Genomic DNA, 26324 nt, shown 5'->3' on the forward strand with positions numbered 1-26324 from the left:
CCCAGTTGTAGTTCTATGTCGTGGTGCTGGTGCCCTAAATTGATTGTTCTATTGCTTTCATAATTACTTATACGAATTTCACTCCCCGGCATATGACAGTATAAAGGAGCCTCCCAGCCAATATGTTACCGCTTGCCTCCATGTTCTTATTTCTAACTCTCTAAAAATTATTTTCAGCATTCTCTTCCTTTCTGTCAGGTAGCTCGGGCCAGCACAGAATACGTGTGCAAGGCTTTCTTCCTTATATTTACATGAGTGACATTCTTTGTTCGATATCTGATCCTTCCAGGATGGCATTAGATCTTTTGTTTCCCATTTTCCGAAATGGTACTGCATAAACTGGTGTTTTATTTTCAGTGAAATATGTGCTGTAAGGTAATCCTGGTGCTGTAGGTTTTTATAGGAATTTATCACTGTCCAGGCGTGACGTCTGAGTGCAAGGCTTGTCTTATCTGTAATGTATGAAAAATGCTTGTTTGTGGCTTTTATTACTTTATAAAAGGCCTGTTTCCCAATACGTGCACTCTAGGCATCTTGTATTCCAAGTTCCTTGATAGCCTGTTTTAGATATAGCCCCCATGATATCTTTTATTTTGCTGTGTTTGCTCCTCAATTTCCTTCCAGCAAATGTGGTTGATTGACCCTCTTTCCAACGAGCGTAGTCTCCAGCATAGTTTTACAAGGGTTCCTTGACATTGGTATTTTTGGTTCAGCAGTCCAAACTCTAAACGCACCTGTGCTGGAGATGCAGTTTTCGTGATGCTGAACACAGATTTGTATACGCTTGTTTGGATTTTGTTTAAGATGCCTTCGGCACGTCCTTTCAGTGTTTCCATACCATAAGTCACTGTTGGCATTAACTGAGTACTCATCACTATTAAAAGATGGTCAAATGAAAGACAGCACAATTTCGTGTTTAAGGTTTTGAAGCCGTCGGTTAAAGATTGCGCTTTTGCCTGAATTGTTTCTAAGTGTTGTTTGCCTTTCATTTGATGCTCCATGTTGAATCCTAAATATTTATGACTTAACTTCCTTGACTTTGTTCCCTTGCAAGAACCAGGTGTACTTCTTGTTCTTCGAGTCTACCAATCGAACCACCTTGGTCTTCCTCAGGTTTAGCCTATTGGCGTGTGGCTCAATAAGACGATGTCATCGGCGTACTGCAGGTATTCTATTTCTTCTTGAGCCAGTATGGGCGGGTGAGCATTGATGTTCCGTACGGTTTGTGCTAGATCTATGTTGAACAGGCATGGAGCTAATACGCACCCCTGTTTTAATCCTTTGTTTGTGTATACTTTATTTGTTACACTCTTGCCATCTCCAATTTTGACCTGGGCCCAAGTTTCTGTATATAACTATTTGATTGCCTTTAATAGGCTATTCGGTATGCCCCATACAGCCATTTTTTTCCACAAGTTCTCACGTGGCACTCGATAGAATGCAGACTTGAGATCTACAAAGGAGGTAAATAGCTGCGTTGTTCTTGTTTTGGCCTTTTCTCCTAACAGTGTCAGGGCTGTTGGATTTGTTAAAGTCCTCATTCCAGCCCTAAACCCTGTTTGTAGTCGGTGTAAAATGTTGTATACTTCTAGCCACGATTTGAGGTGCTGTAGAAGATTGGCTGCATATAGTTTCGCCTCCATGTCTGTTAATACTATAAGTCTATAGCTTGGTTTTGAAGGGTTTCTGATTTTATATATGGCCAGGAAAATGCTGCCTCTCCAGGAATCCTGGACGGAGTTTGTAATGTATAGCTCGTTGAATAATGGGGTAAAGTATTTTGCCCAGTAAGGCAGATTTCCTTTAAAAACAAGCATTGGCATAACCAATAGGTCTCGCCTTTGGGACCTTATAAGTGTTTAGCGAGAGCTATTGGATTTGACAATGTGTTTAAGCTATGTTGTAGAGCAGTGTGGCTGCTGTGCAGCATGTTGAAAAGTTATAATAAAGAGTTATAAGCATTTTTGTTACCTTATATATAACCAAGTAAACATTAGGTACAAATGAACAACCCTATTAAAAAAAGAATTAACTTATACAATGTCTTCCAGTTTGTTAGCCTGTTAGTAAGTGGATACCTTGCAGAGATGAGCCACATTTTTAAAAGTGTCTTGTTAAATAGCTAGTTAATAGCTGTGATTTTTTGGGGGAGTGTAAGAGTGAAGTATGTCTGGGATTCCTCTTCAAACTGAAAAGTAGGAAGTCGATACTGATTTACAAGGGTGGTAAATAACACATGACTGATAAGATCTGTCTGCCAGTAGGATAACGGCAATGCAGGATGTGCATGCTTGGAAAGCCCAGGATGAGAGCATTTTCGAAAGAAATACTGAAAGGCTGAGTTAGCTAACTAGTATAGGACACCACACCCAGATTTCTGCAACGCACGTTTATGTTTTACCGTTTTTGTTGCAAGTTTCTTGGTGAGAGGTTAACCTTCTATAAGGGTTATTTGCGCAGAATCCTCTTGCACTCATCCTTGCTCAGATCCAGGAGTGTTGGCCATACCACGGGCATCTTCATGCATTTAGGTCACAGAACTGCTTCCTCCCTGCAGGAGCAAGTTACCCAGTATGAAGGGATGGACTTCTCCCAACTAGTGAACTCCACTTCAGCTTCAAACGTGATGGTTTCCACGAGAGATTTGTAAGTGTCCTGTATTTTGCTTATTCGGTGTTAACCCTGAATATGCCTGCTGAAACCTATGCACTGCTACCCAATTTGCATGACTCGCTCGCCGCTGGCATCAAACATATGTAGAAGGCGACGCAGCGGAAGCTGGGGATGAGTACAGAAAAGGGAGGCGGGGGAATGCAAAAAAAAAAAGCATTAGCATAGCCAATAGGACCTTATAAGTATTTAATTATGCAGCACAATATCCTTGGTGCAACATCAACTGTTGCATGGCTAAACACTTATAATGTCCCAAAGGCGAGACCTATTGGCTATGCCAATGCTTGTTTGCCTTGGTAGGATCTATCCTATTCAGCTGAAAAGGTGTCACATACATGTGATTCAGTTAGTTGAAATGTAATAACGTAAACCTCCTGTTACAAGGGACCGTTCGCACCAGCCCACAGGCAAAATCCACTTATGTGAGGGGCTCCCCCAATTCTGGAACGGCAGCGGTGCCACCAGAAAGTGCACCATACTTCTCTCGCAGTGCTTTCCAATTTAGCATACTGCAAAAAGTGTTCCAGCCCCACTTTAAACATGTGCTGCACATCCTAGAAACTTTCAAAGACCTCACCCGGGTATATGTCCCCAGTTAGGAGACAACCACCAGCCCTCCAACGTTCGATGGACATATCAAGGTCGATAGTATGAAATGGCTCGAGTTCCCGGAGACATAGCTCCCTGCAAACGGAGCCCTGCAAAGCACCTTTTTAACCACTGCTTCCCATATCGCGGCTGAGTGCCTCACCAGATACAGAATTGAAATCTCTGAACAGCCCCCTGTCATCAGCAGATGTGCCAGAGTGTCCCCCCCAATCATGCCTCATAAGAGCCTTTTCCCAGTTATTGGACTGCGCGAGTTACCCAGCGGCGTGTTGTAAGTGGACTTCAAAATAATAGAGTTGCATGTCAGGAAAAGCCATGCCTCCCTCCTCCAATTCCCTTTTAAGGACCGACAAGGTCCTGCTCTGCCTTTCCGCCCATAACAAAGAAATTAACAGGCTACTCAGTTTTTTACATACTCGTGGGGCCAAGCTGGAACAACAAATTCTGTTCCAGATTGAGACATTGGGGGAGAAAAGCCATCTTAGCAATGGCTGCCCTACTCCTAAACGACTGGGGCAATGAGTTCCAAAACCCAATCAACCCTGTAAGACCCTCCAGAACTCTATCTACGTTCAAACGTTGATGAGTAGTCTCTTTGTGGGTAACAATAATTCCCAGAAATCAAAGGCTCTCAGTTTCCCATCTGATGTAGAGGTCAGGAAGCCGCTCACGGGGTGTAGCCACTTGCCTTCCCATTGGCAATTACAGAGTCTTCCTAATATTAACTTGAAAGCCAGAAATCCCTCCGAACTTGGCCATGTGCCTCATCAACAGTGGCAGCGCCTCCTTGGGTGAATGAGCATAGATCAACGCATCATCTGCATATAATGAAATGATATGGGTGGACTCTCCCACCCGTTTGTGCCAGAGTTCCTGCTCCCTACATAGTAGAATCACTAAAGGCTCGAGCACCTAGACAAATAAGAGTGACGAAAGAGGACAGCTCTGAACCACCTAGGCCTCTAAAACTGCACCCCCCCACTCTAATCCTAGCCAGATGTTTGGTGTAAAGTAGTTGCTTCCAATCTTTAAAGACTGGCCCAAGTCTCATCCCCCGCAATACTGCTATCAGATAGCTCCAGTTAGCTGTATCAAATGCTTTCTCCAAGTCTATTGATACACGTGCCATATTTTAGTCTACCTCTGCGGTCTCATGCAGTACATGGGACCATCAACGGATATAGAGGGCTGTGCTAAGAGCCAGTATTAACCCACATTGATCCTTGTGCACCAGCTCCTGTACTACTCCTTACAATCTTGTGGCCAATAATTTGCAGAGAATCTAGACATTGAAGTTGATAATAGTGGGTGGTCTATATGAGGAGGGGTCCTTGGGATCCCCTGCTTTAACATGAGGCAGATAATGTCCTCACGCATAGTGAGGGAGAGGATCTTTTCTTTCTGCGCCTCCAGAAAGACCTCCAAGAGGTTCTCTGTGAGCAATGCAGAGTACATCTAAAAGACTTCTACTGGGAATCCATCCCCACCCGAGGCCTTAGCTTTGTTGGGATCTCATAAGGCCAACTTTAATTCCTCCAGTGAAATGGCCTCATCCAAGTCGCGTGAACAATCTGGCAATGGGGGTGGCAGGTTCATCCCGCAAGAAATGCCTCTGCAGTACCCTGCTGACATACCTCCTTGGCACAATTGACGTCTCAAAAGTGTACCCCAATGGTATTCTGGATATCTTCCTGGCTTGTCACCAAACTCCCCCCCTTTTACCCCCTCCCAGTGTTCGAAGATGAAGTATAAGTGGGACCTCCTGTTCATGTTTTAATATTCAGGCTAAGAGCCTGCCTGACTTACCTCCTTTCCTATATAGACACTTTCGGTAAGCCTTAGGGGTATATTTGTCTAGAGTTTCCCAAAAGACCTGTAATGTTTGCATAGTCCCTACAACCCCAATGCACATCCGCAGAGCTCGCTTCCCTCTTATGGAGTTCTGCTAATTGCTGTTCCTGAACCTTAATGTTTGCTTTCAATTGCCTCCAGACACTGCAAGTGGTCCCTATGAAGACCCCCTCAGTACCGCCTTAAGGGCCTCCCACTCAGTGGCCTGAGTGGCAGTGGAACCCCAGTCGCATGCTAAGTATCCTTGAGCTCATCCACCAGTGACTCTCAACAGACACATTTCTTAGAAGCTTGAGAGACATATGCCAACATTGGCCAGTGCTCGCATCCCCTTCCTGTCATAAACGGAGCAGAACCTGTTCAGGGTACGATATGTATTATGCGTCATGAGTGGAAAGTGTATTCCTGTGGGTGGAGTGTGCACCAGCCATCCAAGAACCCCAGATTTTGAGTGAGTGGCTGTGTCATAAGGGGCTTCGTACCTTGCCTAGATGGATTCCGGTCCCTGTTCCCATCTAGGACACAATTAAAATCCCCTGCCCAGATTTTCAGGGAGCCTATACTGCCCTCTAGCAGCTCCTTTGCCACCTCATAATACTTCCCACCTTCTACATTGGGGACGTAAGTGTACAGAATAGTAATATCTTTACCATCCAATATTCCAAATTGCGCCCCCCCAGCATAAGATGTGTAGGCCGCTGAGAAAAACTGTCCTCTCTACTTTTTTTTGCCAACTTCTGAGCCTCACTACCAATTAGATGTCTTTACTGTAAACAGGCAATCTGGACCTGATTGCACCTCCGATACAGGTGAACCCTGTACCGTTAAGCGTATCTCTTCAGCCCCCTGACATTACTTGTGACAATATTTGTACAGTCAGCTATTAGAAGTTTTTGTCCACCTCCCAAGCCTGGACTGGCCCACCTCCCAAAGAGAAAACCAACCCAGGAACCCTCACCCATACGAAACTCAGCACTTTGGACTAGCACATGCACTGTAAATACACACCAACCCCCCACAAGAACTATTATTGAAGCCTGACAAACTCCCACCACCCTGGACAAATGACACAACAACAAACGGTTTTGTTTGCTCATTTTTGTCAATGTGCTTCAGGACCATCAGCCTAAACCCTTTCCCTCAAACGTGGACTACCACTTTACGTGGAGAGGGCTCCCCAGAACCCCTTTGCAGTGTTGTAAAACTGTCCCATGTTCATATAATGAAACAGACCAATACGAAGTCCAGGAGGCAAACAAAACTTAGCTCCATCCACACCCTTGATAGGATCCTTCTGACCCCCCATGGCCTCCCCCAAAAAGGAATACACTAGTAGCACGGGGTGCCCCTGTCAATTGGCGGTGTCACTGATTTCCATGTCCATTGTTGGGGTGGCCGAGCTCCCCTCTGACACACACAGCGGTGGAGGAATCCAGCATTTTGAGACCATCACCCTGAGTTACAATCCTCGAGGACTCCCAACCTTCATGTCCCCAACTATGCCTTTGTGCAGTCCCTTCAATCTGGGCTGTATGGCCCCACTTCATTGCGAGCCCCATTTCTCCAGGAGCCCACTTTATTCCATGGCACCTTCTCCCACATCTCTAGCCACCTCCAGAGATCCTCTGGTAAGTCAAAGAAGTGAGACCTGCCCTCTGAGATCACATGCAGTCTGGCAGGATACAAGAGCATGCATCTTAGTCCCATGATTTCAGCCTACCTTTTGACCTCCAAGAAGGATTTCCGATTCCCCTGAACTTTTTATGTGCACTCCAGGTATATGGAGATCTTATGGTTCTCATAATGGGCATCATCAGTTTCTCGGGCTCCTCAAATATCCAGTCTCTATCTTTGTAGTTTAGGACTTGTGCTATGATAGCCCACGGGGACACCCCTGGTCTCAGGGGCCACCAACGCCTGGTTTGCCCTCTTGATAGCAAAAAGATGGCGAGAAACTGCTGGGTTTCAGCGTGTCTCATATCTAGCGTTCAACAAAGCTCTCTGTTGCACCACCCTAAGCCCGTTCAGGGAATCCCAGCAGGCAAACATTATTTCACTGTGATCTCCACTCTGCGTCTTCAGCCCGTGCTTCCAGGGCCCCAGTTTTTGATGTTATGGTGGTCACCTGCTTTTTAAGTGAGGTCAGCTCTGCCTGAAGTTCGGCAATGGACCCTTCTGGGGCATGCACCTTATTCGACACCCTCTGCAGGTCTGCACGGATGAGGTTGAACTTAATAGACATAGTCTCTATCTTTCCCTCCAATGCCACACAGGGCCCTTGAATGGCCGCCAGGAAGTCTGCTCGGGATGGCTCCTCCGAGGGCGGTTTATTCGCTGATCACTGCGAAATCCCCCCGAGTGTCTGTCTCTGTGAAGCTGGTGGATGGGTAGTATAGTGCTCCATGGTGTTTTTCTACAGGGGACTCGGCATTTTTCCCTTCCCCATTAGAAATTTACATTTGAGGACACCACAGTTATGCTCTGAATCTCTGGGCACCGGGCATCCACCTCTCACAGGGTGCACAGCCCCACTGCACCCACAACACTGTTCTTGAGCTTCCTCGAGGCCGATTGCCCCAGAAGTGTCCCAGGTACACCCCAAGTGCCCCCTCCTTACTTTCAATGATGTAGGCGCCAGCCAGGGGTGACCCCTCGAGGCCTCAGGGGTCCGGCAAATGCGCCAGGTTGCTCTCCAGTGCCCTGTTAGTCCCTGCCTGGGAGAAGAGGCCACCCCACACGGTCACAGTTATGCCCCCAGTCAGACCACTCATCCAGTGGCAACCTGGGTGGCCCCCAGATCTCAAGCGCAGGCCCCATGTTCACTGCTGTCTGCCCCAATGATGCCTTTTGTGGCAGGGGGATGTAGAGGGCTCCCGCACCACTTCATAACCAGCAGCCTCTGCGCGGCAAACCTTGGGAGGGCCCTTCCTTGCCAGCACTCACCTGTTTTGTGTCCGCAAGCCTCCCAACACTCGCCAGTAGTCCCAAGCGGGGCACACTCCCATGGCCAAAAACAACAGGGCTCCACAATAGCCCAGCGTTGCGGTGATCCGCATGCCCCATCAGCTCATTCAGCCCACTAGGGCCACTCTATTCACCGGCAACCATCACTTTTCGGTTACCCTCCTCCTTGCCTCCTAACATGTATAATGAGGGGGGGGCGAGTGCAGGCTGACCCTGGCGTCATCTGCCGCCGCTGTACCGATTCGCTGTGGGGCTCCCCCTGTCGCGACCGCTTGGTTCACGCAGTACGTCTGACTTTTCTTCAAGGGCCGGTCTTAGGCCCGCATTCAGTCGGCAGGCCCGCCCCTCACCAGGCTCACACATCGCTTCAGTAGCCCCCGGAGGCGGGCAAAAAACTGCCCATGGGTGCAGCATAATACTCTTTTCCTGGTCCACGGCTAAAAGCCTGACGATGTTGCAATTACTGCAGGATTTAGCAGTGACGGCTGGCACAGGTAAGAGTGGAGGGTGAGGCAGGTGTCTCAACTCATTGATGCGGCAAGCGCAAGGTAAGGGGTTTTATTTATATGTTCATTCAATTTTACTTAGCCCGTCGCCTGTCGACTTCCCGGACCCTTCCCCCCGCCTCGCAACGCTGCCCTTACCTGTGCCGGCCACCACTGTGATGTTGAAGGATAACCCCGGAGCCTGCGAGGAGCCGCCCAAGGACGTGTCATTTTGGCAATCTTCCTTGGCCACGCCCCCACATTTCTCTATAATTTAAATCCATTTATATTTTCTGTGTCTAACTCTGCTTTTGGAAAACATTTACAGGTGTATGCAATGCCAATATGTATATAAAGAGAAGAAAACGGCTACTGAGAGTTTCTTAGCTCTCTTTTTAGAGGGAGCGATGAATACCTGTATAGGATTTATTTTTTTTTAAGAAAAGGAGAACAAAATCGAAATATTCAGTATTTATTGTATTACAAATTTACCACAGACATTACCCACGCTTATTACACCGTAGTGCTAATGTTGCCATTTATTTATAGGTTCTTGTCGTGTAACCTTCCATATTTTAACATGCATGAATTCTTAATATTATGCATCCAATAAAGAACCATTAGAAGCAGCAACTGCCTACTCAAACTTTAAAAATGTAATTAATTTAACTAGAAGTAATTTACATAATGGGTGGGTGGCCTGAATGTGTGGCATTAAACCGGCCCTCCCGACATACGTGGACACCTCTCTTCTAAATAAAGAATTCAAGAAAACACCAAGAGAGTAGCGTGGAATTTTCTGGATATGTTGTGATTATTTTGCATACTTATCCTTGCAATTATTGCGAAGTAAAGTAAATTGATACTTGTATAGCGCACTACTCACCCGCAAGGGTCTCAAGGCGCTTGTACGAATACCACTGTGGAACCCATCCTGGCTTTCCCTGTGAGGCGTCCACTCCTGGGCACCCCCAAGGTGGAGGCCAGGCATCCTTTAGCATTGTGGGGGCCGTTGTGGAGATTAAGCAAGCTATTGCCCAGAGTTGCAGAGTGGGACTCCATGATTGGAATAGGCACCGAGGCGAGAATTATCAGGTCCGTGGAATTTTGAGCCCAAGACCCGCCAGGGCGGGGAATTGAACCCTGGTCCCAGGCCAGACCTCTGCATCAGGGTATGCCGCTCTAACCATTGAGCCACACAGACACGTGTGCATTGTTTGTTTAATTTTCTGTATACTTAGGCAATATACTGAATAGGTTGAGAAAATTCCCTTTGTGGAGCTTAGTAAAGTCTATAAAGCAGAACAAAATGATATTTCTTATTTAGCTGATTCTATAATCATTTGTACTTTTTAGAAACATTTATAAAAATTGTTCCACAAATAGGATCTCATGGATTTTCACCATTTATTATTCATTCCTAATATCAGTCTCTGCAGCAGCTAGAACTAATTGTATGCACCAGCGTCCTTGATTAAGCCATGATGTCTTGCATAGCTGAGTTTAACTTGCGGAGTAGGTTACTAGCCATTATCATACAAAAGCAATTTCTGATTCAATAACAGTTTCATGCAATTGACTTACTTATCTCTAGAGCAGATGTGCTAGGTAGTTTGAAAATACTTCTGACAAAGATAGTCTGAAAATATTTCTGGCAAAGATGACAGCTCACAGCCATGTCTTGTCCTACCACATTAATAGTGTCACACAGTGTTCAAAATATTTACTGAGATTTCTATATAATGCATTAATTCCATACATAGTTTTTCTCACCCCTGCTCTGAAGATCATTTTACTAAAACATACAGTCGGATGTCTCTTGCACATCTTTGTGTCATGAAAATTAATGATATTTTCCTTATCAAAGTAGTGTTTTCTGAAATTCAGAGTTCAAGGTCTCCATTCATTGTTATCAAACTATGAATAGCTCAAGGTAACTGCCACATTTGAGGGATTTCCCTAGAATTAATTTTCCACTCATTAGCAATTCTCTGGATTTCTTTGATCTTTATGAAATGTTTGTGCCATCCACTTCATCATTTATGTAATGTATCTTTTGCCAAGTTTTCTTTTCTTGCTTTCATTTTGCCATCCTATTATCTTTTTACTCGTGTGTTCCTTCCTTTAGCTGCTATTTGGATTAACCAGCATATCCTGACACAACTGTATCAATGCATTTATACTTCATGCTCATTTTATAAATTCTAGAATTTGACGGAGAGTTGAATTTTTAATGACTTGATGATTTTGGAGGCTGGAGTTTAAAATAATGTTCTTTTAACACTTGATTTTAAGGTATCTGGGAGGTTTAAGGCTTCTGCAAGCAACATGCAAGAAGTTTTATCATTACTGTTCTGAGAAAGGGTAATGTACCTTTTGTAACATTGACATATTCAGAGCATACAGCTTTTACCCTGTTTATATTGTGGCAGGAACAAAATGTTATTTTAGTCACAATTACATTTCTTTTTCTTAGACATGTCAATAACTGGTCAATATTTACTTTAGCATTCATACTCCTCTTTCAAAATTACATTGTACTGCAAGTAAAAGCACAGGAAGTGGTGTAAATATACAAAAGTAAAACATAAAATAATTTAGTTCGTGATTTGTGTCTCTCCAATCACATATGGTAAATGAATATGAATGCTATTAGCTAAGCACAAGTCACATTAAGCTGTCTTGTGAAACTTATCGATTAAGGTGTGGGGAAAATAATTGTTTGTAACGAATAGAAAGAAACCTTAAAACATGCTTCCTTTTCTCCAACATTTACTGATGAGATACAACGAATAAAAGTGTTCTGAAACAAATTGTGAAAGAAAATTTTTTGATTTTTAAATGATTCAAGTGCACGGATAGGTTGGATATGTCCATAACGTCCTTTGTTATGTTGCATTTATTAATCATGGCAATTGTTATGATAATTGACAGTTTGAAAATTATGAATCCTTCCATGTTGTGCAGGTGTCAAACATTGATACTTTTGGGTGCTGACGTCTGAGAAAGGAATGGCAGAGACAAATGGGGCCCATACCTAGCGTCATTTATCATGCTTCCCCTCCTGTGGTCTCCACCAGCACAGCTATTGAATGCAGCGCCTTGCCAGGGTACCGCAAAGGAAACAATACAGGCTCCTCACCTAGTTTCTCTAGACCTCGTTTCCATAGGAAAATAATTTATGGGCTTGCTAAGAACTTTGGCGCTGTTTACCGACTCTTCACAAAACTTTCCAAAAGAAAGTTTAGCCACCTCAGCTCCTTCCTGGAAAGCTTTGGGATGATCTGTCAAGCGTAAAAAATGACTGAACTGAATTTCCCCGGATTGGGTCCAGTAAGCGTGCTTTTTGTGAATTGTTGTATATACTTTCAGACGTTTTTGAGAAACTAAGGTTAAAAAACTTAGTATAATTCACGCCTGGAAAATCTGTGGAGCTGACAGATCTTAAGATAAGATCTGATTGTCTACCACCACATCAACAAAAATGTGGCAGCAGCCATTTTATGATTTGTGGCCTCTGTCCTTTAGAAAAAATATAAAAAGAAAATATACAGGGCAGGGTAGGAAATGCCTGGTGGTCCCCCTATGGGCCAAATATGTAATTTTGTTTAAATCGTCGCCACTGAGCCGCTGCACCATGACATAATTGATAATATGACTGTAACTTATGAAATTACATCATTGATGAAAACACTGTGCATGGAGGGATGCCAGGTATAGTTACTTTAGGGCACAAGTTATAATTACTTGAGGTAACTATAATAGTTGAGTTTCAGTGGTTTTGTTAATTTGAAACAGTATGTTTCAACTGACTGTTTCACCTAACTGTAACGTCTTTTAAATCTTTGGGTTATTTTTCGGTGAACTATATATTGCAAGGGGGTCTGACAATTTTCTCAGGGGTCCATTGTATGGCCTTGTTAGAGGGGCCAATTGTTTTGGTCAGAAAACGTGAGTTAACATGACTTTTGTGAAGACATACTGACTGAGCCCCTGAGGAAAGTGATTTTGTGGTAGTATATAGTAGATCATGAGCACAGAATGTGACAAAAGAAAATTTGGATCAGTGCAGTCAGGCAATGTTTAATATGATCAAACTTAAATCACAAGGTCGGTTTTATACTACAGTTTCAATATTTGATATTGTTTTGGTAAATCTAAAGCTAATTATTACCATAAATATTACATTAGTTTTAAATTCAGCGTTACCTTCTGACTGGCAATGCAAAAGCAATATTGAGCTAGTTCATATCAAAGGCTTACATTTCTTTCAAAAGGATAAACAGACAGAATTTAGCACCTTTTCATTCTACTAAATGATTTGAATAATTTCCCTATTTGCCCCTCTTAATGACAGAAAGAAACATTAAATCGTCCCCACTACAAAAACCACAACCATGCATTCTTTCAAATTGTAATCACCGGATATGCATATTCTCTTCTAGTGAGGAGGGAAATTACAACTATGTGGAAAAGGTCCTGTCAAAATATGTTTACTTCCAAGTTGCTCACATCCTCAATGCAGCTCAGATAGACATCATCTGCATCAGTTACATGAATTTCAGGACGATTACACCATGCTTCTTTGCTAATGACCTTCTGTGTTTTTTCAAGATTTCATACTCACAGTTTGATTTATTTTCTAATTTAAGCTTGACTGCCAAACCTAGGATTCTGGTGCGAGATGTTCATAACCTTGCTAAGGAAGTCTAGAACCTTACCATTGGCAATTCCAAGACAAAGCAGCATACAGAGAATCTCAGTTTATCAGTTCCCAGAATCCCAGGATTATTTTTTGGTAAATTGCCAGTTTGAGGAGTAGAGCCCAAATAAGAATGATTTAAAACATCAGGGAACATATAAATGCCCACTTCATTTCTGTTATTTTTGTGTGCATATGTGTGTCTGTGTTTTTGTGTTGATATATACCCAATACTGAACGATGATGCTGTAATCAATGTATCAAAATGACTTTACTGTTTTACACTCTTTCTTAGAATTGCGCTACCAAAACAGAATTTTACATTGAAGTACAATGTAAATATTCCGAGGCAGGTGGTAAGTCATTAATTTAGTTTGTTCTAAATATGTATTTGATAAAGTTGTTTATTTCACAAAAAGTGCCGTACAATTCAGAAAAAATGAAGTATTTTACTTAGTAAACATTTCTTGCAGTAGTAATCAAGTGGTGCTGATGACACAGTCACCTGGATGAATATATATATATATATATATATATATATTCACTGAAAAAACCATAGGTTTCAGGGGCGTTATAGTTAGCTGGACATTTCCCTCGTACAAAACCCTAGAAATTCCACTGTTATAGTTAGTTCAGCTAACTATAACTCGCGCCCCCGCAATGCACTGCTGATGACGTCACATATTACATCACTCATGACATGGTTAGTGACATCACTGATGACATCACTGATGACATCTGAAATGACATCACTGATGACGTCATCCATGTGATAAATTAGTGCACCTTCTCACACCCTTTGATATACTCAATCAAAATTTCAGACGTCCATTCTTAAAACCATAGATACTCCAATACCAATAACTACATACCCACTCATTGACTCTTAGATCTACACACACATCCACTCACTCACCTGTACAGTCACTAATACTTACAGTCACTCAGTACAGGACTATCATATGCATTTATACACCTACATAGACACTCACACACCACCAATCATCCATATAGGTACTCTCACACTTAGTCAGTCATGCAATTAATTAATCACACTCCCATTTACTCACATATGCAGTTATACACACACAAGTTCACTTACTCATAAAAATAGTACCACATTCTTACGCTCTTATACAATCACTGATACAAGCACACACTCATCCATACAGCCACTCTCACAATCACACACTCTCACATATACCCACTTATATACTCTTACACACATATATACTACCTTTCACATATGTAGTTACTCACACATGTACCACTGAGATATATATTCAATCACTAACACACCCATACATACACTCACCCAACCATACAGTCCATCACAGATGCACTCTTAAAACCATGCACCCATAGAATCACCCACTCACACATGTATGCACAGAGTCACACACACCCCACCCACACAAACACTCAGGCACCCAAACAGATACTCAGACAACCAATCAATAACCCATAGAGACACTCATATAGCTATTCAGAAAACCATGCAGCTGCTTACACACCAACAGACAGACAGATACAGACATTCACACAGTTTAGTCACTAGTCTGCAGTAAGATACGTTTAATGACTCACTTATAGAGTCAGTCACGCACCTACTAAATCATCCATTCACACACTTATACACCCACTCATTCTTCCATAGGTTCTTCCCTATATATATATATTAAACATATTTAAAATGTATGGAAACACACACTCACTGGATGACGTCATCAGTGATGTCATTTCAGACGTCATCAGTGATGTCATCAGTGATGTCACTGACCATGTCATGAGTGATGTAATATGTGACGTCATCAGCAGTGCATTGCGGGGGCGCGAGTTATAGTTAGCTGAACTAACTATAACGGTGGAATATCTAGGGTTTTGTACGAGGGAAATGTCCACCTAACTATAACGCCCCTGAAACCTATGTTTTTTTCAGTAAATATATATATATATATATATTCACTGAAAAAACCATGGGTTTCACACACGTTATAGTTAGGAATTAGCATTTAAAAAACCTTAGAAATTCACTGAAAAAACCATAGGTTTCACACACGTTATAGTTAGGAATTAGCATTTAAAAAACCTTAGAAATTCAGTGAAAAAACCATAGGTTTCACACATGTTATAGTTAGCTGGACATTTTACTCGTAAAAAACCAATGAAATTGCCCCGTTATAGTTAGTTCAGCTAACTATAACTCGCGCGCCCGCAATGCACTGCTGATGACGTCACATATTACATCACTCATGACATGGTCAGTGACATCACTCATGACATCACTGATGACATCTCAAATGACATCACTGATGACATCACTGATGACATCATCCAGTGAATGTGTGTTTTTCTGAAAATTAAATATGTTTTATATATGTATATCTCAAGGTCGATGGAAGAATAAATGGGTATATAAGTGTCTAAATGGATGATTTGTTTTTGAAAAATTGATTGTGTAACTGACTGATTAAGTGTATCTCTCACTTTGTGTATAAGTGGCTGCATGGGTTGGTGAGTAGCTACATGGGTGTCTATATAGGTTATTAGTTGTTTTTTTGAGTATCAGTCTGAGTGTCTGTATGGTACGGTGGGGGGTATTACGTAGTGCATAGATGCATGAATGAGTGACTCACTGTTTGTATGTGTTGAAGACAGCATGTGTGCAGGACTGTATGGGTGGATGAGTGTGTGTATGGGTGTGTTAGTGAGTGAATGACTGTCTCAATAGTGTCTTCAGGAGTAACTACATATGTTTTAAACTAGTATATGTGACTATTGGTGTATATATGTGAGTATATGTGAGAGGGAGAGATTGAAAGAGTTCCTGTATGAATAAGTATGTGTTTCTATAAGTGATTGTTTAAAAGACTAAGTATGTGTAAGTTTCCGTAGAAGTAAGTATGGTGGTGTGTGTATTACTGTATATGCAAGTAAATGTATGTTTTATTCTTTATTAGCATGAGTGACTATGTGTGTGAGTAACTCTATGGATGAGTGGCATTGTGTAACAGGATGTATAGATGTATGAGTACATATGATGAGTGAGTACATGTATGAGTGACTGTATAGGACTGTTGGTGAATGAGTGGATGTGTATGTGGATCTTAGAATTACTGAAGAGGTTGTTGTAACTGGTATTGGTATGTCCATTGTTTTGAAATTTTTAGTCTCTATTTTTGAATGTGTGTATCAAAGCTTATATTAAGGTGAGAGGAGGTCTGCCACTCTATCACAAGGATGATGTCATCAGTGATGTCATCAGTGATGTCATTTGAGATGTCATCAGTGATGTCATGAGTGATGTCACTGACCATGTCATGAGTGATGTAATATGTGACGTCATCAGCAGTGCATTGCGGGCGCGCGAGTTATAGTTAGCTGAACTAACTATAACGGGGCAATTTCATTGGTTTTTTACGAGTAAAATGTCCAGCTAACTATAACATGTGTGAAACCTATGGTTTTTTCACTGAATTTCTAAGGTTTTTTAAATGCTAATTCCTAACTATAACGTGTGTGAAACCTATGGTTTTTTCAGTGAATTTCTAAGGTTTTTTAAATGCTAATTCCTAACTATAACGTGTGTGAAACCCATGGTTTTTTCAGTGAATTTGCAAGGTTTTTTAAATGCTAATTCCTAACTATAACGTGTGTGAAACCCATGGTTTTTTCAGTGAATTTGCAAGGTTTTTTAAATGCTATTTTTTTTTTTTATTCTTCATTTTTTTCAAACATATTTTTAATTTAATTTTCTTATCTTTTATAAAGACTATGCTTAAATTTTTAAAATCCTTAAATATTTTTTTTATATATATTTTTTAAAATAAACATGTAAAATTTATTTCCAGATTTTTTTTTTTTTTTTTTTTTTTTTTTATAGTACGCGTACCGTAAGCTCACGGTAAGCGTACGGTTTACGCAACGTCCGTAATCTATCTACGCTGCTTGCGTATAGTTACGTACTTTGCGTAGCCGCGCGTACTGCGCGTGGGACGCGTGCGCGCTTACGCAACACGCGCACGTTACGCGGAAGTGCCGGGGAGTGACTGTTATGCGCATGCGCGCAAGCGCGTGTCTTTTTTACGCGCACGCGTACTTTTTGCCGTAAGCGCACCGTAAGCGTACCGTAAGCGTACGGTTGGTCATGTGATCATGAAACACAACTTTTGATTGGTTGAAACTACTTTCAGTTCTAGAACTCTCCTACACCACACCCATTCCCCTCATTTCTGCTTGTGATCCCTTGGGAGAAGGAGCTGGTTTGTCTTTGGGATACGATGGCAGAACAGCAGAGCTCTTCTGAGAGTGAGGCTAGCACCAGCAGCACTGTCTTGAGGCAGAGAGCGAGGAAAGTAAAGCCTTCTTATGTTTGGGATTATTTTACTTTTCCAGAAGGCCAGCAAAAGGTGAATGCACCCTTAGTTACTTGCAAGCTGTGTAAGCGTGTACTTTCTAGAGGTAATCCTAACAGGAAGTATTCCTTTGGGAATCACACCATGAAGAGACACCTCCAGGATGTACACAGAAGGACACATGGTCATCTTTTTGGAGGTAACTCTTCAGAAAGACGAGCCAGTACATCCACAGCAGCTCAGCCTGGACCATCACCTGCAGGGCAGACTCCTTCTTCTGCAGGTCAGGTGAGCCCTTCATCTGTGGGGGGAGAATCTCCTTTTGCTGGCCCTCTGGAAATTAACCCTCGGTTTGCGAGGGTTGAAGTACGGTGCGCCACTTGTCACGATCTAATTACTTATAGGGAGACCAGTGTTTCCCTGGTGAACAGTAAAATAGATCAGCACACTTGTCGTACCGTCTAATATTCCCAATCTTTCTTTCCTCTGTCCCTGCATGAACACAACGGTTCTTTTAAGAGCCAACCTTATCTTTCATCTTTTTTTTACATATGTTTTTAAAAACTTTTTTTTATTTTTTTTTACCGTACGCGTACGGTAAGCGTACCTTTTTTTTTATTTTTTAAAAAAAACACTAAAAATCATTTATCACATTAGAAGGTCCTTGAGAGACTACAATTATTATTATTGACTTACCATACTCACTCAAAAAAATATTTATTCATTTGTTTTTTTAAAAAATAGTTTTTAAAATGAAAATCTCTTTTTACAATTTGAAATCACTTTTACAGACTGACACATTCTGAAACCTTTTTTTTAAATTTATTTAAATGCACATGTCCAAGCTGTTTTTTTTTCAGACCACCACCGTGTGTATTCTCTGTGACTGCCTACACTCCAGCAGGGGCAACCAGCCTTAGTGATGCTGAATGTATTTGCATTACAGACTTAAACCTGAAAACCCCACTCGCTTCTAATTACTGTGCATGACTATACATGGCAAGCACATGGGTGTGTGCTAAGCCTCTGCTTCTTCCCCCAAAAATTCGCTCCTCTTTTCCATCTACTGCAACTGTGAAATCACCAGAGCAAGACGCAATAAATCTCTGCCTATAATTCTTCTATGCACACAGAGTCATGTTTTCACATTAGTGCCAAAACGAAATTTCTTTGCCAATTTGAAAGCACACTTACTGCTCTTTTTTTTTCGGGCCAAGTGAAAATCACTTTTACAGACTGACACATTATGAAACCACCATGTGTAACTACAACAAAAACAATTCCCATTTCTATTATTCATTTCTTAAGTTACCACATACATCCCCTCTCAAACTGTAAACTCACCTTTAAAATTAGTTAGTTGTGAAAGAAATGTGACACTCAAACAGCAGATTATCAGAGCCAGGATCTCTGTTGTGTTCACCTCTCTCCTCTCAGCAGAACCAGATAATGGCAAACTTTCCCTCTATTTTTCCACACATATACATGTAAGTTTCAAATCTCAGTGCTTCCCCCTTTTTTTCAAATGTAATGACACATTTCTATTGGTTGAAAACCAACCCTTTTCCAAAAGTACCCTGCCCCCAACTTGACTTCTGCCTAGTACCCTTCCCCCAACTTGACTTCTGCCTGCTACCATAGCAACAGCTCATGGAACACTGCTGTGTGCAGTTAGGTCAGAAGTTCGACACACAATGTTTCAATTCCACAGAGCAAGAGTGCTTGACTTTTCAAACCTAACAGCAAATCCATAGTACTGTTCTTTGGTTACACATTTTTTTGTACCAATACAAAACATGCTTCTATTAATTTTCACATACAGCCTTGTTTTTTTTCTAGAATGGTATGAAACAGCCAATCAGTTCTTTTTGTTTTGTAAAAAATATGTATGCCTCCATTTCCAAACTGTCTTTCTTTTCATATTGCCATTCTACTGAAAGACACCTCCTGAGTGCATCCAGTTCTCCTTTGAAGATGTTCACAGTGTGGATTGTAGGGCACAGCTATGTCTTCTGGAGTGAAAAGTTTGCAGAGAAAACAGATATGGTGAGAGACCTTGCTTTGCCAAATGTAGACATTAAATGGATTGGTCAGAGAGGGTTAAAGTGGCACCAATTGATGCCATTGGTGAAATCCTTCATTCAAATCCAACACCCTGACCTCATAATAGTGCACTGTGGTGGCAATGACCTAGGCACTTTGACTGGGGTAGGTCTGGAAATGCTTATGAAGGACACCTTTGCACAACTGTTTACACTTTTCCCTAAAACTGCCTTTGTGTTTTCCAACATATGCCAAAGGCAAAAATGGAACTGGTCCAATCATTTCTGTCCACAGATTGACAAAGCAAGAAAGCACGTCAACAAATCTGTTTCTGCTTTCCTCCGTGACTATGGTATGGGTGCCATTTACCACAACAACTTGCGTTACGACATGCAAGACATTTATAGAGGAGATGGTGTGCACTTCAATGATGAAGGGAACAGAGTCTTCCTCTTGAACCTTAGACTCTGCATCGGTACTTACTTGTAGGTACCACTAAAAAAATGACTCCATAAACACAACAGCTCTTTTTAGAGCTCCCTAATTTCTAAACTCTTAAATCTGCTTTTCATTTATTTATTTTTATTTTTTTTACCGTACGCTTACCGTAAGCTTACCGTACGCGTACCCCGTGATTTTTTTTAAAATCAATAAATGTTTTTTTTGTACTTTTCTGTCCTTCTTTGACCCCCTTACAAATGTTAGGGGGTCTGTAACTCTCCTCATTGCCCCCTTTCCTTGTTTTCACTCTTTTTTTTCAGAGTGAAATACACAAAATGGCGGCCGCCGCTTCCTGGTTTCGGCCGATTCGAATGTTTACTAAGATCTAAGAGCCAATCAGAATCGCGCTCGCGCACGCCACCGTACGCTTACCGTAAGCGTACGGTAAGCGTACCGTAAGCGGGCTCAGATATATATATTGATTTAAAGGCTATTTTCTCAGAATCTACTGAACAGATTTACACCAAACCTACAAAAGGCACTTCCTTGACCTAGGGACTACCTCTCTGCCAAATTTTGAGTAATTCTGTTCAGCCGTTCGGGCTGTAGCTCGTTCTAAAGGTCCTATGGAAAAATGCATGGGAAAAACGCGTTTTGGGACCCCCCTTTTATCTCAGCCCCCGCTTGACGGATCCCCCCGAGACTTTCAGGGTAGGAGCGGAGCGTAGCGCCCCACCTATTTTGAGAAATTCGCGAGGATTCGTCGACCGGCGCCAAAGTTATTCAAAATAGAATGTTGCGGATTTCCTATGGAAACGTGGTCCTAACTATAACTACCTACTGGCGACCGCCAGTAGGTAATATATATATATATATATATATTCACTGAAAAAACCATAGGTTTCACACATGTTATAGTTAGCTGGACATTTTACTCGTAAAAAACCAATGAAATTGCCCCGTTATAGTTAGTTCAGCTAACTATAACTCGCGCGCCCGCAATGCACTGCTGATGACGTCACATATTACATCACTCATGACATGGTCAGTGACATCACTCATGACATCACTGATGACATCTCAAATGACATCACTGATGACCTCACTGATGACATCATCCAGTGAATGTGTGTTTTTCTGAAAATTAAATATGTTTTATATATGTATATCTCAAGGTCGATGGAAGAATAAATGGGTATATAAGTGTCTAAATGGATGATTTGTTTTTAAAAAATTGATTGTGTAACTGACTGATTAAGTGTATCTCTCACTTTGTGTATAAGTGGCTGCATGGGTTGGTGAGTAGCTACATGGGTGTCTATATAGGTTAGTAGTTGTTTTTTTGAGTATCAGTCTGAGTGTCTGTATGGTTCGGTGGGGGGTATTACGTAGTGCATAGGTGCATGAATGAGTGACTCACTGTTTGTATGTGTTGAAGACAGCATGTGTGCAGGACTGTATGGGTGGATGAGTGTGTGTATGGGTGTGTTAGTGAGTGAATGACTGTCCCAATAGTGTCTTCAGGAGTAACTACATATGTTTTAAACTAGTATATGTGACTATTGGTGTATATATGTGAGTATATGTGAGAGGGACAGATTGAAAGAGTTCCTGTATGAATAAGTATGTGTTTCTATAAGTGATTGTTTAAAAGACTAAGTATGTGTAAGTTTCCGTAGAAGTAAGTGTGGTGGTGTGTGTATAACTGTATATGCAGGTGAATGTATGTTTGATTCTTTATTAGCATGAGTGACTATGTGTGTGAGTAACTCTATGGATGAGTGGCATTATGTAACAGGATGTATAGGTGTATGAGTACATATGATGAGTGAGTACATGTATGAGTGACTGTATAGGACTGTTGGTGAATGAGTGGATGTGTATGTTGATCTTAGAATTACTGAAGAGGTTGTTGTAACTGGTATTGGTATGTCCATTGTTTTGAAAATTTTAGTCTCTATTTTTGAATGTGTGTATCAAAGCTTATATTAAGGTGAGAGGAGGTCTGCCACTCTATCACAAGGATGATGTCATCAGTGAGGTCATCAGTGATGTCATTTGAGATGTCATCAGTGATGTCATGAGTGATGTCACTGACCATGTCATGAGTGATGTAATATGTGACGTCATCAGCAGTGCATTGCGGGCGCGCGAGTTATAGTTAGCTGAACTAACTATAACGGGGCAATTTCATTGGTTTTTTACGAGTAAAATGTCCAGCTAACTATAACATGTGTGAAACCTATGGTTTTTTCAGTGAATTTCTAAGGTTTTTTAAATGCTAATTCCTAACTATAACGTGTGTGAAACCCATGGTTTTTTCAGTGAATTTGCAAGGTTTTTTAAATGCTAATTCCTTACTATAACGTGTGTGTAACCCATGGTTTTTTCAGTGAATTTGCAAGGTTTTTTAAATGCTAATTTTTTTTTTTATTCTTCATTTTTTTCAAACATATTTTTAATTTAATTTTCTTTCATTTTATAAAGACTATGCTTAAATTTTTAAAATCCTTAAATATTTTTTTTTAATATATTTTTTAAAATAAACATGTAAAATTTATTACCAGATTTTTATTTTTTTTTATTTTATTTTTTTTAGTACGCGTACCGTAAGCTCACGGTAAGCGTACGGTTTACGCAACGTCCGTAATCTATCTACGCTGCTTGCGTATAGTTACGCAATTTGCGTAACCGCGCGTACTGCGCGTGGGACGCGTGCGCGCTTACGCCACACGCGCACGTTACGCGGAAGTGCCGGGGAGTGACTGTTATGCGCATGCGCGGAAGCGCGTGTCTTTTTTACGCGCACGCGTACTTTTTGCCGTAAGCGTACCGTAAGCGTACCGTAAGCGTACGGTAGGTCATGTGATCATGAAACACAACTTTTGATTGGTTGAAAGTACTTTCAGTTCTAGAACTCTCCTACACCACACCCATTCCCCTCATTTCTGCTTGTGATCCCTTGGGAGAAGGAGCTGGTTTGTCTTTGGGATACGATGGCAGAACAGCAGAGCTCTTCTGAGAGTGAGGCTAGCACCAGCAGCACTGTCTTGAGGCAGAGAGCGAGGAAAGTAAAGCCTTCTTATGTTTGGGATTATTTTACTTTTCCAGAAGGCCAGCAAAAGGTGAATGCACCCTTAGTTACTTGCAAGCTGTGTAAGCGTGTACTTTCTAGAGGTAATCCTAACAGGAAGTATTCCTTTGGGAATCACACCATGAAGAGACACCTCCAGGATGTACACAGAAGGACACATGGTCATCTTTTTGGAGGTAACTCTTCAGAAAGACGAGCCAGTACATCCACAGCAGCTCAGCCTGGACCATCACCTGCAGGGCTTACTCCTTCTTCTGCAGGTCAGGTGAGCCCTTCATCTGTGGGGGGAGAATCTCCTTTTGCTGGCCCTCTGGAAATGAACCTTCGATTTCGGAAGGTTGATATTCATTGCACATTTTGTAAAGGTCTAATTTGTCATAGGGAGACCAGTGTTTCCCTAGTGAACAACAAAATAGATCAGCACATTTGTAGCTTTGAATGATTTTCCCATGCTTCCTTTCCTCTGTCCCTGCATGAACACAACGGTTCTTTTAAGAGCCAACCTTATCTTCCATCTTTTTTTTACTTGTTTTTAAAAACTTTTTTTTTTTTTTTTTTACCGTACGCGTACGGTAAGCGTACCTTTTTTTTATTTTTTAAAAAAAAACACTAAAAATCATTTATCACATTATAAAGTCCTTGAGAGACTACAATTTTTATTATTGACTTACCATACTCACTCAAAAAAATATTTATTCATTTGTTTTTTTAAAAAATAGTTTTTAAAATGGTTGTAGTTTCCGAAAATTTTCTATATCGATCTGAAAATAAAGAAAAAAGTATTAATATTTTTAAACCATTTAATAATACAGTACACATATTTACATTTTTTACCAAAAAATATTTTTGCCTTATTTCTGCTGTTTTCAGAATAAATTGCATTTCACTATTAATTGTGAAAGCAATTGCATTCATCATTTTACAGCGGGCAAAAAAAATTAACAATCACAAAGATTGTATTAAAAAAGCCCAGAATCTCTTCTCACTTAAACTTATCATTACAGAAATGCATATTATTCTAAAAAAATATCATCTAAAAACAATACTTTTTTCTTTAAAATACCGTCTGATATGTTTGTTTGAGAAGTATAATCACAATATTATATCTCAAATAACTCCAAAATACATCTGATTTTATTTCCTTTAGGCCAAATAGTATTTTTTTTTTTTTCCTGGAATAAATTTCCAAGGGAAATCCATTAAAATTCTAAAGTTTAATCTGTCCAGATCTCACCGATTCTCTGTAACATTTTGGTTCACGAAAATTTTTTGAATAATTTATTTAGTCCACAATAGAATTGCTTACTTTTCCACATGGCCAAATAGTAATTTTTTAAATCATTTTTGAAAAAAATTTCCAATGGCAGTTCAATAGCATTCCAAAATTTAAAATGTGCAGAAGTTACCGATTATCTCTAAATTATTGGTTTTTCAAAATTGCATTAAAAATTAAAAAAGTCCACATTACAATTGGTTATCTTTCCTTTAGGCCAAATGATAATTTTAAAAATATTTTTTCTACAAAATTGCAATGGTAATCCAGTAAAATGGTAAAATTATTTTGTCCAGATCTTGCCAAGTCTCTCTAAAATTTAGGTTTCAGGAAGATTAGATAGGAATTTGCTAAATCAAAAGGCAAACGTTGTTTGAAAATCAATTGGGAATCATTACACAGTGTCCAGCCTTTTTCACATTTTAGATAAACTGTGTAATGTCCAGAAGTAACAGTAGGTCCATCATGGAAAATTATTGCAACAGTTACAAAAGTTTTTCCTGAAATTGATAATTGCTGTCCTGTAAACTTCTTTATTAAAGTATCCAATTTTGATCCATCAGCTCTACATCGTTGCATCATTAAAATTACATACTGTCCGTATTCCCTTAAAATTAATGTTGATAACATGTCAGAATTACACTCACCACATTTCATGCTATGATTAGCATCTTTAACTAATTTTGCAAAAGTGACTGTTTTACTCTCTGGCAATGTCAAATAAATAAACCTTTCATTATCAACAATAGAGCCACATATATTATAACAATTATCACAACTATGTTCCCATTTATAAGAGAGACCAAAAAAAATGTCAATGGGAACTCCTTCTTCTTCCACTACCTGAAGAAAATACATCAAAAATTCGTGTGCATCTTGCTGTTCATTTTGAGAAAACTGTGTTCGTCCTGAACATACATCTAAAAGTTTTCTAATGTCAGTAGCACTTTCTATTTGAGTTTTATCTTTACTCAGCTTTTGAAAAAGGAGACTCAGCTCTGAACAGAATCTTTTTCCCTGATTTACTATTATCTGCTCTTGCAAACTTTCCAGATAAAATGCAACATTCAGCACTACATTTGCGTAGCAGTTGACACCAGAGCTATTTTCAAAATGACATCCTACAACCTGTTCTTCTTTTTCCTTACTCTTTTTGCTTGCAATTACATCACTCCTCTTTTTTTTCCTCTTCTCTACATCTTCACTACAGATATTCTCATTTTTCCTTTTACGAGAAACTACACGTTTCTCCAACACAGGATACTGACCTAAATGAGGAGCATAGCTTCTTCTTAATCTATTATACTCCTTTACACAATTTGTATCAGCACTAACTTTTGAATCATCAAAGTCTATCATGAATAAACCTGATAATGTTTTGACTCGTGACAAAGCAACATAAGCCATACCTTCTTTGAACACAGTTGAACCAATGTTCACAAATGCACAATCTACAGTCAATCCTTGAGACTTGTGGATAGTTACAGCATATGCTAGAGAAAACGGAAACTGCTTCCTACGTACATATAAGTCTTTCACAAGCATAAAACGAACTGTACAACGACAAATATCTTTAACTTCTTCTATCTGATCAAATTTTATTTTTAAACATTCAATTCCTTCTTTTTTCTGATAATTAATAAAACCCACAACTCTTCCCATTGCTCCATTCACTAAGCCTTTCTCAACATCCAAATTTCTCCTTAAAAACACTCTACAGTTCATGCAAACATATAGATTTTTTTCTAATCCTGCTGTTTTGGAGATGTTCTTCTCTAGTGAGTCCAATTTATTTTTCAGTTTGCCTGTTACTGTGACAGTAATTCTTCCATCC

The 26324-nt window shown here is 40.5% G+C and overlaps 1 protein-coding gene across 1 annotated transcript in view; it reads left to right on the forward strand.

The window, feature by feature from the left end:
• Nucleotides 1-26324, forward strand: part of LOC146856835 (uncharacterized) — a 499318-nt gene that overhangs the window by 309461 nt on the left and 163533 nt on the right. The window contains exons 12-13 of the mRNA XM_085647270.1: nt 10878-10946; nt 13580-13640. Of these exons, the coding sequence (XP_085503396.1) occupies nt 10878-10946; nt 13580-13640 (130 nt within the window). The remainder of the gene's footprint in view (nt 1-10877; nt 10947-13579; nt 13641-26324) is intronic.

The sequence above is a fragment of the Triturus cristatus genome, chromosome 3_2 (genome assembly GCF_964204655.1).
Source record: "Triturus cristatus chromosome 3_2, aTriCri1.1, whole genome shotgun sequence".
Taxonomy (NCBI): domain Eukaryota; kingdom Metazoa; phylum Chordata; class Amphibia; order Caudata; family Salamandridae; genus Triturus; species Triturus cristatus.